General features: G+C 49.9%; 6 protein-coding genes across 6 annotated transcripts; 2 read left to right on the forward strand and 4 right to left on the reverse strand.

Annotated features, from left to right (window-relative positions):
• Nucleotides 1-186: 186 nt before the first annotated feature.
• Nucleotides 187-1228, reverse strand: BC939DRAFT_381521 (aquaporin-like protein; the record flags this gene model as incomplete). Its single annotated transcript, XM_051551758.1, has 4 exons — nt 187-250; nt 353-609; nt 748-1045; nt 1125-1228. Coding segments are annotated over 4 exons (723 nt in total), but the record flags the coding sequence as incomplete, so codon positions are not given.
• Nucleotides 1229-1842: 614 nt separating this feature from the next.
• On the forward strand, nt 1843-2919 carry BC939DRAFT_505877 (uncharacterized protein; the record flags this gene model as incomplete). The annotated part of the gene is made up of 2 exons (XM_051560728.1): nt 1843-2176; nt 2288-2919. The coding sequence occupies 2 exons, from the start codon at nt 1843-1845 to the stop codon at nt 2917-2919; spliced, it is 966 nt and encodes a 321-aa protein (XP_051409115.1).
• Nucleotides 2920-5293: 2374 nt separating this feature from the next.
• BC939DRAFT_460552 (uncharacterized protein) lies at nt 5294-6880 on the forward strand. Its single transcript, XM_051556896.1, has 5 exons — nt 5294-5398; nt 5594-5635; nt 5770-5868; nt 6250-6300; nt 6397-6880. Exons 1-5 carry the CDS (start codon nt 5396-5398, stop codon nt 6697-6699), a joined length of 498 nt encoding a protein of 165 aa, XP_051409116.1. The 5' UTR covers nt 5294-5395; the 3' UTR covers nt 6700-6880.
• A 116-nt stretch (nt 6881-6996) lies between these two features.
• On the reverse strand, nt 6997-8654 carry BC939DRAFT_460558 (putative methyltransferase-domain-containing protein). Its single transcript, XM_051556897.1, has 3 exons — nt 7984-8654; nt 7805-7885; nt 6997-7708 (listed from the first exon to the last, which is right to left on the reverse strand). The coding sequence occupies exons 1-3, from the start codon at nt 8269-8271 to the stop codon at nt 7025-7027; spliced, it is 1053 nt and encodes a 350-aa protein (XP_051409117.1). The 5' UTR covers nt 8272-8654; the 3' UTR covers nt 6997-7024.
• A 34-nt stretch (nt 8655-8688) lies between these two features.
• BC939DRAFT_267680 (uncharacterized protein) lies at nt 8689-10296 on the reverse strand. Its single transcript, XM_051551111.1, has one exon. It carries the CDS (start codon nt 10199-10201, stop codon nt 8939-8941), a length of 1263 nt encoding a protein of 420 aa, XP_051409118.1. The 5' UTR covers nt 10202-10296; the 3' UTR covers nt 8689-8938.
• Nucleotides 10297-11096, reverse strand: BC939DRAFT_267679 (uncharacterized protein). Its single transcript, XM_051551110.1, has 2 exons — nt 10591-11096; nt 10297-10488 (listed from the first exon to the last, which is right to left on the reverse strand). Exons 1-2 carry the CDS (start codon nt 11008-11010, stop codon nt 10393-10395), a joined length of 516 nt encoding a protein of 171 aa, XP_051409119.1. The 5' UTR covers nt 11011-11096; the 3' UTR covers nt 10297-10392.
• Between the last annotated feature and the right edge of the window lie 2873 nt (nt 11097-13969).

Raw genomic sequence — 13969 nt, forward strand, 5'->3', positions numbered from 1 at the left:
ATCCAATTTTTTTTAGTAGCCAAGGGCAGTGTTGCTACTCATCGTGGCGCGACCAGCCGGGACATGGCAGTCATTGTAGTTGTGGTGACCAGCCGTGGTGGCTGTATTAGGAGCCTCACCCTTATAGGCAGCCTCGGCACGCAAGCACTGGGGCTCGTTCTCGGCATCAATACCGTAGGCGTAATCGTCATAGTCCATGTAGCGGAGGAGAATATGGAGAGCAGCACCCAGGATGGCGCCACAGAGAGGTCTACATGTTGTGGGGTGGAGGATTTGAACAGATTTTTCATTAGCAAAGCGTTTTTATGGTAACCGTCTCCGAACAATAGGATGATTTTTTTTAGATACTCACCCGAACCAGAAGATCCAGTGCTGGCGCGGGAACCAGCGAGCTGAGAGTGAGGTAGCGAATGCATGAACAGGGTTGAGGGCCGCATTCGTGTAGCGGGTCGCAAAGAGATAAGCCGAAAAGATTGAGAGACCGTAGGGAAGGGCCATCATGAAGGTCGAACGGTTCTTCTCATGGGCGATCATGTGGTAGACAACGCAAACGATTGCCGTCAAGAAGAACTCGAGGAAGAAACCGCGGGCGATGCTCTCGTTATTGCCCTGCACAGCAAATTTTTGATGTTAGTTTTCTGACGTTAGCCTTTTTTTTTTTTTTTTTTTTTTGGCAGATCACTTTGAGTAATTGGAATGAGACGCGATATCATATCAAGTGCGAGGCAGAGATACACTTGCGAGGACGTTGACTTGGAGGATTCGTTCACTGGAGGGAGTCGTCCCACGGGCAAGAGCGGCGCCCAACATGGCTCCCAAGAGCTGTGAGATAAAGTACAGGACGAATTTAGGGACAGAGATATGGCCTGTGATCAGGCTGGAGAGCGCAATCGCCGGGTTGAACATCGCGCCCAAGATGCGGAAGGATGCCCAGGCAGTGACCGTAAGGGCAATTCCAAAGGCAAATGCCTGGCCTAAACTACTGCTGTGCAAGTGGACGATTACAGATTGGTGATTAGATCGGATAGAGGACAAGCAAACACTGCTGTTAGTATTGCAATTAGGGATGAGACAAATCCTGCTGGCAATTGAATTGTCTGGTGAGATAGACCATGGGGACTTACGATGCACTATAGCTGATGGCGTCGACTCCTCCGATGGCGAGATACATGTACATGCAAGTACCGATAAATTTACCGAGAGGTTGGATAGCCCAGCCTTTGGCACTGCCTTTCATGTTATAGGCATGTTTGAAAAAAATAAATAAATAAAAACGAACTGGGAGAGGTCTGAGTTGTGAGGGGCGGGGGTAAATGGTTAGGGAGCGTATTAAAAAGGGTATCGAAGAGTTAAGACCTATTCTCAAACATGGTGGGGAGAAGAAGTGATCCAACTTGCGTGCGCCATAGCCGAGTCGCGAAAGGGAAAAAAAGGTAGAAGGGGTTTCACAAACGCGTTCGGTGACATATACCACGCCATCGCCAATGCTTGTATGGGGATAGCGAACGTATCCAAGTACAAGTCGTCCATTGTAAACTTTTTTCTTCCTTCAACAAAGCTCTTCATAAATAGTTTTTTTATTATCTCACACTTTCCAGGGTCAATCCCTTCCATACCCTCATTCTTCCCTCACTGTCATTCCTCGTTCGCGTAGATTACTGTATCATGGATATTGAGGGCCTGTGGCCCTTTCTAAGGAAGAACGGGTATAAAACTGTTCTTCGCTATCAGTCCTCCCACTTATCCAACCTCCCCAATTCCATTGATCACAATTCGGCGATTCGAGTCGATATCCTTGGGTCTTTTTATGTCATCGTTCGCTACGCTTATTCCTCGCACCCTATGGACGATGCTCACCGCATTGTCAAGCGAGAGATACTGAAGCTTGGGACCCAGACGAACTTGGTTCTTCGCCTGGACGGACTTCCTTCGGTCGAAAAAGACCCCATTCAAGCCCACCGAGAGAACCTTCGCAAGAAAGCTGTTAAACGCGCCGACAAATGTCTGCGTGAGCTTGAGGTTTGCGTGGGTAAAAGCTTCGCGTGCGGAAACACCAGTTCATCGACATCAGAAAATACTTGGGCTCGGCCTTCTATTGGTCTCAACAGTTATCGTCAGAGGGCCCCACTAACGAGCACAGAGCAGCCCTCCATGCCGTTCTCTGAGCGTGAGCTCGGTATCTTGTTTTGAAAAAAATGCTGCACTGAAGAAAAAGCTCCAGGAGCTACTACTGGTGGACTACGAGAACAAGGACATCATTCCTTCTCAGCAGGACCTAATATATTAGCTTGGGCAGATATCTCCTGGCTCCTCATCACAGAGATGCTTTCGAACATCGGCAGTCGTGAGCCACGCAAAGAGCCGAAAGATTACAAGAATTCGGCGTCTGTGATGGACCTGAGCATGATGCAAGAACATGATCAATCCATTCGGCAGGCTAACTTCGATCCTATGACTTACGAAGGACGTGGCTATGTTCATCGAGGCTCCATTCGGACAAACAGTTTCCGCCTTCATCTGTCGGCTTTCAAGTTGAAGGAACTGCATTCAGTCAGGTACAGGCGACTCCTGCAGAATGTCTTGCCCCTTCGAATTATATCCACAGCCGAGGAAGTGGAGTATTACTTGACCGAGGTCCGAAACATAGTGAAGACCCAGCAGGATGTCACCAACCTTTGGGGATGCGCGCCAGATCGAATCAAAGTTCTGGGTCTCGATCTCGGCCAAGCCTGTGTAGTCGGAACCAGCGCGTTGCTATCAAAGAACGATGATTCCGGCAGTACGACAACGGGGCCTGGAAGAAAGGATGATGATGTCGACATGAGCGTCTCCTCTGAGGTTACAACCCCTATTCCCACTCCTCCCACCTATTACAACCTCGCAGTGAAGCAGAAGGCTGTGTTCGAGCATAGAAGATGAATGGAGGATCAAAAAGCATTGTATCAGGCGACGGAATAGAATCCATCATCAACATTGAGGCCAAGCTACCATCACTGCGTGGTGAGGGAGCAAGCTTTTCGAGCTATGTTACGGAGCTGGAGAAAGTAGAGGGACGACCTGATGGGCAACAACCGCTTCAAGGAGCATAAGTGGGACGCGAGAAGGGCTAATGATGCGGAGCACAGAGTCCATTGGATGCTTGATGGTCGAGGCTCACGGAATAATTCTTCTCGCTCTTATCCTCCGGTCCTATAATGTCCAACAACAACTATCACAACCCCCAGTCCATGGTCAATCAACATCTGTTGCTTGCGCCTCATTCTTTACAGCAGCAGCAGCACTCTCCTCTCGCTCTTCAGTCTAGTTCACAGCAACGCCATCCCTTCACCATACGGCCCGTCCTGCAACACCACCACCCGTTTGTTTTTCATCTCCACTCGCAACAGCACCACGACAACTCCGGTTTCCTCTTGTCTTTTGAACGCCGTCCCAAGGAGCTCCGCAAGGCGACACTCTTCCCTCCCCTCCACCTTCTCCCTATCTTACCCTGTGGCTTCCCCAACGCACCAGTTTGCCTACCCAAGCAGTGCCCGGTCTGCTATCCCGGACCATTCTCCATCGACAATGGCAAGGCGTCAGCACAGCAACCAGCCACGACAACCTGCTCTTTTGGCCCCTCTTGCGACAGCCGAACCCAGCCAAACCCCAGCGCCTTCGCCTGCTCCTCAGTCTGACATAGCAGAATTGACTTCCTCAGCAGCAAGGCCATCAGCGTTCTGGACACAGGAGCATGGATACGTTTTTCGACTGGATCACCGATCCACACAACCACCAGCGGCTCTACAAGAAGAACCCAATTGCAGGACAGAAAAGCAAAGACATACACAAGGAGATTGCGGCCTTGGTCAACAAAAAACAGCCTCAAGTGGACGGAGGCCCAAGTGAAGTCAAAGATTGCCTATACGAGGACTAAGTATCGCGAGGCGGTTAAGTTGAAATCGACCGGTGCAGGAAATGTCGTCCTGAAGCAATTAGAGATTTGCCCATTATTCCTAAGACTTCATGAAGTCTATGGCGGTAGTCTTGCGGCAAACCCTCCTCCTCCTCGGCAGACAAGCAGCCTGGGACACGAATCAATCTCCCCTGAAGACACGGATGAAGAGAGCAGCGACGTTGAGCTCCCTGACGATATCTCTGATCTCCTTTCATGTATGTAATCGATTTTTTTTTTTTGCAGCCAATTTGAATCTACTACAGACAGCTCTCTGATCCGCTGCTTTGATGTTTGTACTCTAGACACGGAGACAGATCGACACAGCATAGGTCCGGCCAACAAGCGCCGAAAAGGCAACACCCCTTTGAGTCGTTCCGAGGTCTCTTCTACTATGGACAGGATGGAACGATTCTCAGATCAACAAAAGTAGGCGTATGACGGGATGAGGACTGAACTGAGGCACCGGGAGCGAGTAGTCGAGCAGCGGGAGCGTGAATTGACAGAGAAGCTGTTACGGGTTGCCGAGGAGTCCAGAGAACTTCTCAGGAAGGAACTTGCAGCAGAGAGGGCGGATTTCAGGAAGGAGATGGCTGATGAGAGGGCGGAGATAAGGAAAGAGAGAGCTGAATTCAAGTGCGAGAGGGACGAGTTCTTGAAGGAGCGCGACGAGATTAAAGCACAGAATTCAGGAGCTCAAGGTGAGAAATATCAGGCCACTGTAAATAAATATATTCTTTTTTTTCTTCAGTGCCGGTGCAGGTTCATTACTACGGTCATTTCGTTCCTGAGCGCCCATGCCTTCAGTTTGTCCCTCATCGCTTTGACCTCTTGCCTGTCGAAGTCCTAGGGCCCACCATCTACCTCCACTACTGCGACGTTTTACCCAACCCGTAGTGGTGGGTGAAGAGCACGCTGGTTCCAATTGTCCTCTGCGTCGTCGGTCTACAGGTCGAGGTCCGCGGGCTATACTGCTCAACTTGCCGCACTTTCATGCACCGCAATGCTATGGCAGGGCGTAACATTCGCAACGTCGTTCACAACCATTTAATCCATCAACAGCGACCGCTCTATCTCCAGTCAGTATATAAGGACGGGCACTACCCTTGGATGCAAAGTGCAAGACCGCACACAGATGCCGGGGGCAGTAGCAGTGGCAGCAGCAGCAGCAGCACAGAGGGGCATGGGCAAGGGCAATGACGAGCTGGAGGGCGCAAGCGAGCAGCCTCACCCTTGGAAGGGATGGAAACCCCTGGCGCCAAACGCCTATAGACTATGTAGAGACATATGTGTGTCAACAAGCACACTCTAAACAGTTCAGATGCAGTACTTTCTTGCAAGGATGCGTTCTGTGACGTATTTGAGCCTGAATTGTTCTGTACTCTATTGATGAAAGAGTGGGCTGCTACTCTTTCTCCTCCATTCATAAACCCGTTCTTCACATCCCAGATATAGACCAACACCATGGTAAAGGCGCGCGCAAGGACAAACAACCAGTAACACACTGGATACCCAACAACCTAAGAGACGCTTGACCTTCGTAATCGCATTCAACAAGCACCAAGAACCAACGACCAACCCAATCGTCGGCTCTACTGTACTCATCTTTCGACCATGCCATCTAACCAACCAATGTTCCGGCTTCCGTTTCCACTCTCTTAGTTGCCTTTATCCCTGCTGAACACGTCCCAGACTCACCCAATAGTAAAGACCAGGAACTCGTTTGTGCGGTGTCATACTCTGTTCAACAGCATGCCGATCGCACGCGCTAACGATCTGCTTCTTCCCTCTTTTTTTCTTCCATGTTTTTGTCAACCTCTGGATTCTTTCGTATCTAGTTGGTGGAGCTGAAGAATGGCGAGACCTTCAACGGCCATTTGGTGAACTGCGACAACTGGATGAACCTTACTCTAAGGGAGGTTATTCAGACGTCTTCGGTAAGGACGATAGCGACCAATCGAGCACTTTGCAGGACATCGGTACAGGAACAGAATCAACAGGGCGACCTTGAACATGATCTACCCAATTGCCTGTCGTACAATAGCTTCAGGGCATATCAATAGGAGGGAATGGATCGAAGCAGATCGGATGCCATAGCTCGAAGCAGAAGAAAAAATCCTGGAAGGGAATGCACCATCAGCATGTTACCGCATCAGGATCATTACGATCGCCTTTGACTTTTAAAGCAGCATTGAAGCAACATTGAAGCGACGTTAATATCGGGGAACACGTCATCCCATATTATACTATACAGCATGCAGGAGGTTGCTGAACTCTGATCCCTGGCTCAACTTTTGTTATCTTGTTTTCTACTTCAGGATGGCGATCGCTTCTGGCGCTTGACGGAATGTTACATCAGAGGAAACACTGTAAGCAATATTTAACGCATATCGAATGCATCGCGTCCGTTGATCTTTCTGTAACATCATAAAACTTACTTTGAACGCGTCCTTCACAAAACCCAGATCAAATACCTCCGCGTACCTGATGAGATTATCGACATGGTCAAGGAAGAGGCCAACAAACAGAGACTTGCCAGCACACGCAACAGCAGTCGCGGAGGCGGCGCAGGGAACAATGGCGGAGACAATCAGCGTGGCGGTCATCACTCTCATCAGGGAGGCGGCGATCGTGGCGGTCGCGGCGGTGGACGTGGTGGTGGACGTGGAGATTATAACAAGTCTGGACGGGGCGGCTATAACGAACGCGGTGGTCGTGGCGGCGGTGGTGTTCGAGGCGGTCGTGGAAGGGGTGGTGGTCAGGCATAAAACGAAAGATCGCTGGAGCCCCCGATTCCTGCACAGCGGAAGAGGGTGAACATAAAAACTTGGGTTGTGCTCGATATAATCTTTTTTCTTTTTTTTCTTTTTTTTCAGCCGAGCACACACATCCGATTCTTGCTTCGCCGGAACCTGCTTTCACCGATCTTTTTTTTTTTTTTTTTTTTTTTTTTGCGCTTTTTGTCGCTTCGTGTACATGTATAAAAAAAAAGATGCAACAACCAACAAAAAGAGAGAAAAGACAATAAACCAAAGAGGAAAAAAAAACAAGGCCAAAAAAATATATCGCTGTTACAAGTGTCGTATGTTTATTTCATTCTTTCCACACCTTCCAGATCGCAAGGTTGGGGCGTCTGAACTTTGAATCCAGATTCACGGCGTCCTTGTCCGTATCATCCGAGCCGTCCAAGATTAGTTTCTGTCGACTCAGGCCCAGTCGATCCAGCGAATCAAAAAGCAATTGGTCGCCTCGAGTGGATCTGAATTGATATGCGAGAAGAACCACAGGGGACGGTGGTGAGGATACATCGGTCGGTCCTCCATCCAGCACATGTTGCAATCCCCCATCCTTATCGTCCATAACACTATCCCGTCTCTCCTTCTCCACCTGAAGTAGTTCGCCCACAGTATCGACCAATGCTGGGATCAGATAATCGACCCAAACGACATCTGACGCCAAGATATAATCCAGTCGTGGTTTCGGTTGCCTTTGCTTCTGTTGTTGGCTCTTCTGAGCCGGCATGCGATCTGTGGGCATGGGTTCATTGGAGACCGGTGCCTGGGACGACGGGACCATGAGCAGCTCATTCCAGATGCGATCCATGGCCTGTGCACGATCTGTCCAATCGAGAGCCGTCACTTGCACCTGTGGTGGAACGAATCCGTTCAGCTGCACTCCCTTGCGTAGCGTCGGTAGTGCGGAATCCACGTCTGTAATAATGACACGTTCAGCACCCAAGGCCGCAGCGCTGAACGATGCGATCCCTTGTCCTGCACCCTGTGCGGGAAGGAAGTATGGAGACGAAAATTAGTAGTTTTGAGCTTGGGAGGGCTCCAATGACGTTGTTTTTTTTTCTGCTGCGGATTCCATTACCAGCTCCAGCACACGCTTCCGAGTCCAGAATTCTGGTGTCTTTTCGGCGAGAGCTTCCAAGTACTTGCTCAGGATGATACTCTATTACCAAAGGAAATATCGTCTTTAGTAATAGGTATAATTTTTTTTTAAAAAAAAAGAGAGAGATCCACATCAGACGTTTTTCGAGGGAGTCATACACAATCCCAAACGGCACCGGCGGTTTTGGCGGTATGCGACAGGCCCGAAACCTCATCGTCCACATATCTGTTTTCGCTCTCGTCCTGGTCTGAGTCTGCTGGTCGTGGAGGTGCTGTTTTCTCGGGCAAAACAATGCGACGGCCGTTGATCACGAACGGCTCGCGTCCCTCAGGAAGTAACCACACAGACTGAGCCGTTGTCGTCATAGTTGCCGGTGCAGGAGAGAAATCGAACCCAGAGAACTTTGGGCCCTCGATCATGAGCATTGGTTGGTTATTGGGCTCCATCTGAGGCGTGTTGTATCGTAGTAGAGGGGAAGGTTGTTGTTGTTGGGTTTTTTTGGCTGTTTTTTTCCCGCTTTTTGGACTGAACGTTGGGTTTCTGGTGGCGGTAGTGTAATCCTGAGTCGGGTGTCTGGCTTGTTTAATCCTTCGTTCCTGAAAAGGTGAAGGAAAGGAAAGACGCTCGCTTTGTTGCTTTGGTGTGAAATGAAAGGAATGGCAATGGAGAGGACAGACGGACGTGTGGGGATTCAAGCTGTCCACGTTTCTCGTCTTCTGATTGGCAGTCCAGCACACAGGTGGTCCGAGCCCCACCGACGCGTTCGCGTCTCGCGATCGATTTTATTTATTTTTTCTTCCCCAAGCATTTTATCGCGTTCAAGTCCAGGAGCCAAAAGAGAAAGAACGTTTGTATATTTCAGTATTTTATAAAGAGACGGGAGTATAAAAGAAGAAGCTATATACAGATTCTATTGTCAACTTCCCCATTTCCAGCAAAAAAAAAAAAAGGACGCCAGAAAGAGGAGACAGGGTACAAATAATTATCTAAAACGGAATGTCACTAAGACGTATTAAAAATAAGAGGACTATATACAATTGATCACAAAGGACAACAGCGCTGTCCCCAGGTCGGTAACATCCCACGGCTTTGCTCTTTTTCCATACTTTTTTTTTATCCTTGAAGGGACTGAGGCGTGTACTGACTCGACCACTGATCCTGATGAAGATCGTCCATCGAGGAGGTCGACTCGGAAACATGGCCGGCAGGGATGGCAGACGAGAACGAACCAGCACGGGCGCGGTTCTCCGCACCCTCCGCCTTGATACCAACGGGCGCCATAGAGGCCGAATCAGTGGACTTGTCAAACAAATTCTTGACCCATACAAAGTCCTCGCCCAAGGCATCCATCATCGTAAAGTCCTGAAACAGGTCGGCGTCGCTAGCGCCAGGGTTCAAATTCACTGTAGGGACAGCGTAGTAGACCCCGACCTCGGTCCCGTCCTCATTCGTGGTCGTAACCACCAAGGGCGTGGGGTTGGCTGCGGTAGCACACATCGTACCCGTGACGCCACCTGTGGACATGTCATTATTGCTCTGGCTGCTCATCGCGGGTGAGGCTGCAGATAAGGAGCTGTGCGTGCTCGAACCCGAAAGCTCTCGACGATGAAATGAGGCCTGATGTTGCTGCTGGACATGAGGACCCATGCTCAAGCTCGTATCGAAGAGGCTCGATAAGTTCTGGTGGCTGCTATTGCCCATCGACCCAAAGTTTGCGCTCATTCCCAGGGACAGATCCAAAGGACTGGGAGGCTGTGGACTATCTTGAATCGGGCTTGGGGCTAAAGGGCTCGGCGGGAAGGGGCTCGTCGTGCGATAGCTACTCATCTGGGCCTGGGGCTGATGAAAAAACGACGCCTGAGGGTAGGGCGACTGCTGGGCATAAGGGTGTGGTTGCTGCTGCTGCTGCTGCTGCTGCAGTTGCTGCGACTGGAAGGATTGATCGATCTGCTGCTGATAAATCACTCCATAAGTATTTGCTGTAGGCGTGGACGCCGTCGTGGTCGTGATGCCAACCATGTTACCAGCGTAAAACCCCTGATCATAGCTCGCAGCCATGACGGCGGCCGCGGCAGAGGCGGCATCGATGGGAGAGAGAGCATTAGGGCTTGGGAGAGGACTCAAACGCCCTGCGTTCGAGAATCCGGCCAAAACATCTCCGTTGGCCAGGGATGGGTGCCTGGGGGGTTGGTGATTTTGGACAGGGTGAGCCCGAGGACTGTGAGGCGGACGTTGAATGTTTTGGCGACTACGATCATCCGAGTTTTTTCTCTGGTGGTGAGCATATGGGTGGGATCGGTACGACTGCTGCTGCTCCACGGGCGACATGACGTGATACTTATGGGGACCCATGGCAGGGGATATCATGGAAGGCATGGGGCCGGTAAGGACATTGTTGTTGCCATAAGGGGAAGAGCCATTAGCGAATGATCTCTGGGAGGCGTTGGAGGGCGACACTGAAGAAGTAGACTAGACAGAAGTTCAAGCAGTCATCACGTTTAATGAATGTAAATCGTGTGTGTTCAAACATGGGTGAGGCACATTGCAACTCATATCGACCCTCAAGACTAGTCAAAACTTGTTCTTACATAGTTTGAGAAGTCTTGAGCGTACTGGTCGAGAATGGGCAAGGTGTCATCATGATCTGGGGAGAGACCGAGCATCTAACGGGAATTGAATAAGGGAACGGACATGTAGAATTGGTTATCATGCATGGTCAAAAAAAGATTGGAAAACAACGGTTATCACGGTATGATTGTACTTACAATCTGCAGAAGAAAGGACTTGATCCTGTTGTTGTAAACTAACATGTTAGGCTGCTTTTGAATAAAGTCAAAGAGGGCCTGGTCATGCGCTGAGTCCATATCGCAGATAATGGGAATATCGATGTTATGGAACTGAATCTCCTTCTTGCGGCCACCCATGGCCTGGATGACCTTGGCACGGCACTGGTGTCGGCCGACACAGTCTGCAATGTGGTACAGATGGACGGTGGGCGTGAACGTGCAAGGGCGGTTTTCCTTGGCACACCTCTCGCACTTCTCACCAGAGTTGGCGGCCTGGCGGACTTTGTCGCATGTCTTCCGGTTGAGGAAGCAGTGGTCGCAGCTCTTGCGGTTGATGGCGGCAGGGCTAGCTAAGCTGACCGTGGCGTCGGCCTGGAACTCAAAGACCTGCATGGACATGGTATGGGTTATCGAATGAGGGAGCTGAGTGGGAGGAAGGGGATGACGAGGGGCGAGAGTGCGGTCGTGAAGGGGTGGTGGGGGACAGGAGATGGCCGGAGAGCGAGAGGAGGAAGGGGGAAAGGCGGATATAAAGCAATTGACGGTAGGGACGGAGAGAGGAGAGGATGAAATTACGGCGTCCTATTTATGTTGGGCTGTTGCGGGCGAGACGCCAGGGGTAACGGGGCGACAAATAATAAGGTTTCTGCAATGGAAGGCGTGGCGGAGGAGGGCAGTGTTGGTGTTGATGGAGGAGCAGGTGAACAATGTGGTTGTTTGTTAAGACGGAAATGATGGCTGAGCCCGGAATTGGAGTTTTGGAAATCCAAAAAAGAACACACCCTCGGCAAAGGGGGAAAATGGAAGGGACACACAGAACAACAGAACCGGTGGAAATCTTGAATAGAAAGAAAGAAGGGTCCAGCCGGAATAGATGAGCAAGCAGCGTGTGCTCACACAGGGTATTTGGGAAGGCTAAAATTCGGAAAAAAGGGTCAAAGTGCTCTTGTATTCTCCTTGTTCTTCTTTTGTTGAAGCGTGGAAAAGTCTGCTGGACTTGGTGAAGAAAGAAAAGAAAAGGTTGGCGTCTGAAGATGAACAGAGTTGATCGCTGAATGCCCTTCTGCTAAAGTTAAAGTTGTTTCGGGGTCAATTGGTTCTGTTCACGAGCGTTCGGCTGGGGTTTCCGACTGTTGCCGGATTGGAAAGTAGTAAGGCGCAGCAGCTGTCAGGCACTGGTCCGCAGGACAGGGACGATCAGGGTTTCCAAGGAGGAATCAAACAAGGGCCACCGATAGTCCGTTTCAGTCGACTGCGGTCCTGGGTAGGATGGTCCACCGAGTAGGGGAGAGTTTTGTGAGAAAGGAAAGAGCGCTTAACCTAAATATATAAATTTGGTGGCGCTGTGCTAAAGTGTGCGGTGATTGAAATAAAGTCAAAAAGCGGGGATCGGGGGCAGCAATGGGATGCAATGGCGTGAAATGGGGTGATTGCTGCTGAAGAATCAAAGGAAAACACAAGAGGGAGGAAAAAGGTGCGTTAGAGAGCAGGGGAATTTGGTTTTATAGGCGTTAGACAAAAAAGAGGATGAAGCTGGAGAAAGACGAGGAAAAAGAAAAAAGAAAAAGAGGGCACCTTGGCAGGGGTATTTAAGTGTTTTCTTGACAATATAAAAAAGCTAAAGAGACAATACAATCGACCCCCTTCTCCGCCGGCTCAAATTACCTTATATCCGAATAGTTAAGTTATTACTGATATCATTCACAGCCCACCAACGACAGTCCGTCTTTCCTCAGTCGAAAAAAAGAAGAATTGGGTCGTTTTCCACTTACAACTGGCTCACAAAATTCGCGCAACTGTCCAATTGCTCTATGGATTGTTCCTTCGCCAGCGCCCTCAACAGCAATTTCGCCCTAGAATAATGAAATAGAAAGGTGATGGATACACAGACAACATCCACACGTACCTTGGTCAAAAGGAGACGGACAAATGCATCCTTCCATATTAGGAGCTCAGTCCGAATAATTATGGAACTCATTGCATTCATGCCCCCTCGCATGGCTGTCTACTCTTACGCGCGTTTTTGATTGCTCACTACAGCGGATTAGGCAGGTCATGGGACGCCTACCATTGACCATAGACAATTGACAATTGATAATTGCTGCTCCTATGCTTTCTCCTTTTTTGGCCATCTGGACCGCTCTTCTCATTCGCAGTGGTTTTCGTTCGCGTCCGCGGACATCCCACCTATCCGCCCTCCAGTTTCGATCTACGTGTAAAGATTGCTTGCGTGCCTGACTCGTCTTATCGACTTCGCCATGCTGTCCTAGAACCGTGCTTTGGACTTTTCCTCTTGTCTGGTCCGATCCGCAGTAAGGCTGCTTAAAATTGCATGTAGGTTAATGAGAGGCAAGTCGTCCTAATTTATTTTATTTCCTTGGCATGTCATCGCGTCGTATTTTGCTCTTAAACTATGTGGGAAGAGAACGATGGGCAATCGGGTTCTAAAGGCAGGTAGACGTTAGTTGCAATTCGCGTTTCCAATTCATCACCGACGATCTTGTACACCGCCGACCGTACCGAGTTACAAAGAGTCGATCCAAACAAGATCTGGTCTATAAAAAACGCATCCTGCAAGCACTGCATTAATAAAGTGGCCAAGTGACGAGCTGGTTTGCTGATTTAACCGGTAACAGGGACGAAGCAGGACTCAAGGACTTTGCGAGCGAGTGACCAGGGAGATAAGAATAGGGCCAATTGGCGTTTCGGCCATGAACATTAGGGTGGTGGACTGGTTGAGACTAGAAGTTTTAGCATATGCTAGCTGGTGGAGCAATGGTGGGGGAGGGGGGGGGGATTCGTTCGCTTCCTTGGGCCGTAGGATTGCAGCACAAAATGCCATGCATCATTGGGCGGTGCAAAATAATTATTTTTTGTCATGCTGTTTTGGTCGATTCCTCGATTTGAGTTTGGGTCATGCCTGTGTTTCTGTATCTGCGTATTTGCCGGTATCTCCGTATACCACAAGGACAGGGGACGCAGACAACGGAGCAAGAGCATGGCCAATGGTCCTGCCACGCGTCCCTGCCGCTAAGGTCCATTCGCGTGTACGATCCGCCTCTGCAGACCCTCGCAGCAAATCAGATTCTGTACCCTTCGCTTGCTCTTGGCACAAACGTCCATTTATTTCCCAGTTGCCATTCGCTTTCTTCCACCTCGTTTCCTCTTTCATGCTCGCCGATATCATCTTCATTTTCTTAGCTGGCCATCACCAGCCCATCGCGCTGCAGCCTTTACCGTTCACAATCTCGATTTCTTTCCGAGTACCGCCGTCGCGTTCGCTTCCTCCTTGGTCATGGGTGCACGCTTTCTTGAGTGTTTTGGTGCGGGTCCACAGAACTGTGCTTCGTCCTCGTCC

Source organism: Gamsiella multidivaricata (genome assembly GCF_025024155.1).
Source record: "Gamsiella multidivaricata strain RSA 2152 chromosome Unknown BC939scaffold_63, whole genome shotgun sequence".
Classification (NCBI taxonomy): domain Eukaryota; kingdom Fungi; phylum Mortierellomycota; class Mortierellomycetes; order Mortierellales; family Mortierellaceae; genus Gamsiella; species Gamsiella multidivaricata.

Excerpts from the sequence above, each read along its gene's own strand:
- BC939DRAFT_460552 (XM_051556896.1), top strand. Across the intron at positions 5,869-6,249 it reads AGGTTATTCAGACGTCTTCG|GATGGCGATCGCTTCTGGCG; the intron begins GTAAGGACGATA and ends TTTCTACTTCAG. Across the intron at positions 6,301-6,396 it reads GTTACATCAGAGGAAACACT|ATCAAATACCTCCGCGTACC; the intron begins GTAAGCAATATT and ends CACAAAACCCAG.
- BC939DRAFT_267680 (XM_051551111.1), bottom strand. The coding sequence starts at position 10,201 with ATGCCTTCCATGATATCCCCTGCCATGGGTCCCCATAAGTATCACGTC.
- BC939DRAFT_460558 (XM_051556897.1), bottom strand. The coding sequence starts at position 8,271 with ATGGAGCCCAATAACCAACCAATGCTCATGATCGAGGGCCCAAAGTTC. Across the intron at positions 7,886-7,983 it reads CCGGTGCCGTTTGGGATTGT|AGTATCATCCTGAGCAAGTA; the intron begins GTATGACTCCCT and ends CTTTGGTAATAG. Across the intron at positions 7,709-7,804 it reads GGAAGCGTGTGCTGGAGCTG|GGTGCAGGACAAGGGATCGC; the intron begins GTAATGGAATCC and ends CTTCCCGCACAG.
- BC939DRAFT_267679 (XM_051551110.1), bottom strand. The coding sequence starts at position 11,010 with ATGTCCATGCAGGTCTTTGAGTTCCAGGCCGACGCCACGGTCAGCTTA. Across the intron at positions 10,489-10,590 it reads AGTCCTTTCTTCTGCAGATT|ATGCTCGGTCTCTCCCCAGA; the intron begins GTAAGTACAATC and ends AATTCCCGTTAG.